This window comes from Nicotiana tabacum, chromosome 5 (assembly GCF_000715075.1).
Source record: "Nicotiana tabacum cultivar K326 chromosome 5, ASM71507v2, whole genome shotgun sequence".
Taxonomy (NCBI): domain Eukaryota; kingdom Viridiplantae; phylum Streptophyta; class Magnoliopsida; order Solanales; family Solanaceae; genus Nicotiana; species Nicotiana tabacum.
This window is the reverse complement of record NC_134084.1, coordinates 47,472,462-47,476,110: the sequence shown is the minus strand read 5'-3', so window position 1 is coordinate 47,476,110 and position 3,649 is coordinate 47,472,462. Positions and strand designations below refer to the sequence as shown.

At 44.7% G+C, this 3,649-nt stretch overlaps 1 protein-coding gene across 1 annotated transcript; it reads left to right on the top strand.

Annotated features, from left to right (window-relative positions):
• Nucleotides 1-1,374: 1,374 nt before the first annotated feature.
• On the top strand, nucleotides 1,375-3,291 carry LOC142180773 (uncharacterized). The gene is made up of 2 exons (XM_075252843.1): nucleotides 1,375-2,721; nucleotides 2,809-3,291. Exons 1-2 carry the CDS (start codon nucleotides 1,375-1,377, stop codon nucleotides 3,289-3,291), a joined length of 1,830 nt encoding a protein of 609 aa, XP_075108944.1.
• Nucleotides 3,292-3,649: the final 358 nt, after the last annotated feature.

The following is a 3,649-nucleotide window of genomic DNA, read 5'->3' as shown; positions in this document are numbered from 1 at the left end:
TGGAAATGTGGGACGCCTGGGCCAACGGAAGGGAACCACCAAGTGCGATACCCGGATTCCCTGAGCAGTTTCCCAAGGCAAGTGGGACCTCCAACTTCCCTATAAGTTATCCAAATACCCCACCGGGATATCCTACCATTTCAGCCCACTTTGCGGGAACACCTTCCGAGGCTTGCCCCCAGGTGTTAACTTCAGGTGCGTCTTCAAACATATTCACTGCGCCACCTTGTTCAGCTACGACATAACCTACTCTACCCAGGCCTATCTTCGATCCATCTTCCTTTACATTTCAAACACCATCTTTCCCACTGGAACCTACCCAGTTTACTACCAATGCCTACCCTCAGCCGCCTCGGTACGAGTTTACCGCAGGGTAGGAGAAAACCACAAAAACCCCTGAACAAGAGGAGATTACCAGAAAGATGAGAAGTATGGAGCAAAGTCTCAAAAATATACAGGGTCTGAGTGGGCAAATGAGCGTATCCTACGCTGACCTATGCATATTCCCGCACGTACATTTACCTTTGGGTTTCAAAACCCTAAAATTTGAAAAATATGAAGGGCATGGGGATCCCATAGCCCACCTTAAAAGGTACTGCAACCAATTGCGGGGAGCGGGCGGAAAATAGGAGCTTCTCATGGATTACTTTGGAGAGAGTTTGGTCGACATTGCTTCTGAATGGTATATGGATTAGGATATATCTCGCTGGCATATTTGGGATGACCTGGATCAGGACTTTGTCAGGTAGTTTCAATATTACATCGACATTGCCCCTGACAGGAATTCTTTGTCAAACCTAAAGAAAAAGTCCTCGGAGAGCTTCCGAGAGTATGCTGTCAAATGGTGCGAACAAGCAGCCAGAGTCAAACCTCCAATGGACGAAACAGAGATGGTCAGTGTCTTCCTTCAAGCCCAAGAGGCTGATTATTATCAAAACATGATGTCTGCGATGGGTAAGCCATTTGTCGAAGCTATCAAATCGGTGAAATGGTTGAAAATGGGTTGAAAACTAGGCAAATCTTGAGTCAGTCTGCTATAAGGGCTACCTCCCAAGCAATCCAAGCGGTTCTGGAGGAGTAGAAAACCGAAAGAAGAAGGAAGAAACAGCAATGACAACTTCAAGTGCAAGAAAACCCCGTCCACCCAAACCTCTTTTCTCTGAAAGAACCCCACAACATTACTATCCCCACCAAGATGTGGCTTATCCTATGGTTCCTCAGCCATATGCAGTGATGAATGCCTAACCCTATGTCAGGCCACAACAACAATTCAATCAGAACCAAGCTCCATTTCCCAGAAATCAACCTCCTCACCAAGATCAGTACAATCCCCGACCTCTTCAAAACAACTTCCGTGCCCGGGAACCACCTAAGATGGCAAATTTCACACCCATTGGCGAGTCTTATTCCAACCTTTTCCCCAAACTTGTCTGGATGGGTTTGTTGCAGCATGTACCTCAAACCAGGCAGAACCCAGCGTCGCCCGCTTATAGAGCTGGTACTCGATGTGCCTACCATTCAGAGGCAGAAGGGCATGATACAGATGACTATTGGACCCTGAAGAGGGCTGTGGAAAATCTGATAGAAAAAAAAAGAATAGTGCTAAAGGACGAAGACATTCCTAATGTAACCAACAATCCATTACTGGCTTACAACAACGGGTCGGTTATTGGAATGATCTGTAAAGATAGAGAATTTGATCAAGCTCTAAAAGCCATCATTGCCATAGCCGATGTGGAAAAGAAGCGAAAAGCTGTCGCAAAACAAGACAAGGGGGAGAAAAAGAGCAAACCTACCCCCCAGAATACAAAAAAGAAAGTGGAAGCTGAAACTAGGGCTGCGCCCTCCAAAGATGCCGTTCTATATGTTCCTCAAGGCCATAAGAAAGAACATATGTCATTGAGTCCTGCTAGAAGGTTTGAGCTAAACAAGGGAGCTAAAATGTATGTGCCCAAAGGGACCTACGTGGTACGGGGGCTGATAACTCCACCAAGGCTAAATGAGCCCGTGGTTATTAGTTGCATACCGCAAAGGCCCATGACAGATCCCACTGTCATTCTATGGAACTACAATAAAGTGGTAGTAATATACAAAGGTAAAGAGATCTCGGGAGAAGTTAAGGAAAATAACCCGACTGAGAAGTACCTCAATCTGGAGGAAGTGAATAATGCCACAAAGAAGCATTTCCCACCTAAGAAGCCAGTGAGTGCTGAAGAAGCAGAAATGTTCTTCCAGAAAATGAAAATGGCAGACTACAAGATAATCGACCAGCTCCGAAAGTCCCCTGCCCAATTCTCCTTGTTGTCTTTGCTAATGAATTCAACTGAACATCAAAAAGTGTTGATCAAAACTCTTAATGAAGCATACGTACCCATTGAAACCACTGTAGAACAGCTGAAGAGGATGGCGGAGAGGTTTTTTGCAGTCAATCAAATCTCTTTCAACAAGAATAATTTGCCCCGGGAAGGGGCCGCACACAATAAAGCCCTTCACCTGACAGTTAAATGCGAAGGGTATTATGTGAAAAGGGTCATGCTAGATGGTGGTTCTGGGGTAGATATTTGCCCTCTCTCAACTCTGCAACACATGGAAATTGGTAATGAGAGAATCAGACTCAACAACGTCTATGTGCGTGCTTTTGATGGCATAAAGAGAGATACAATAGTTGAGATTGATTTGATTCTGACTATTGGCCCGGTGGACTTCGAGGTGACCTTTCAGGTCTTGGACATGGATACTTCCTATAATTTCCTCTTGGGAAGGCCGTGGATTCACGCAACAGGGGCCGTTCCTTCTACTCTCCACCAGATGGTGAAATTCGAACATGAAGATCAGGAGATTGTAGTTCACGGGGAAGATGAGCAATCGATTTATCAGGACCCATCTGTCTCTTGTCTTGAAGCTATAGAAGGAAGTGAGCATATAGTCTATCAGGCTTTTGAGATTGTGGTCGCAGACCAATGTGAAGAAGGAGACCCTTGCCCTCAACCCTTTCTTTCAAATGCATCAATTATGGTGGCCAAAGAAATGATCAGACATGGTTACAAACCCGGAAAGGGGCTGGGGAAGTCATTGCAAGGAATTGCCGAACCTATCACTCCGACTGCTAGTGAGAAGTTCTTTGGGGTGGGTTTCCAACCCACATCAGCTAATGGAAAATGGGCGGATGAAAGAAAGAACAATGGTTGGGTTTTGCCTCAGCCGATTCCGCATCTTTATAGGACATTTGTCAAGCCTAAGTACAATGAGGAAGAGGAAGATGAGGCCTTTACGGCCGAGGAAATTGAATAAATCTGTGGGGCTATGAGGCAGATGCTGTATGAAACCCACATGGTCCAACAAAGGGAAGGCTAAAACACCGCTGAGGTGCTATATATGGGACCCATTGCCAAACTGTAAAATTGGAAGGCTACTCCATTCCCAATCAGGAGGGAATCCCGGTAGTCCAGTCCTGCCACTTTTTCTGCATCACGAGTTATTTCAGGGTATAACTCGAATGTTTTCTTTAGTTTCCTGTCTTTAATTCCCAATGTAAACCCTGTTATCTTCAAATTCAAAGAAATGAAATCAATATTTTATCATTCACCTTTCTTTATTCTTTCTGATTTTTGTTATTTTTCTCTTTTATTTCTTCTTTCAATTCCAATAA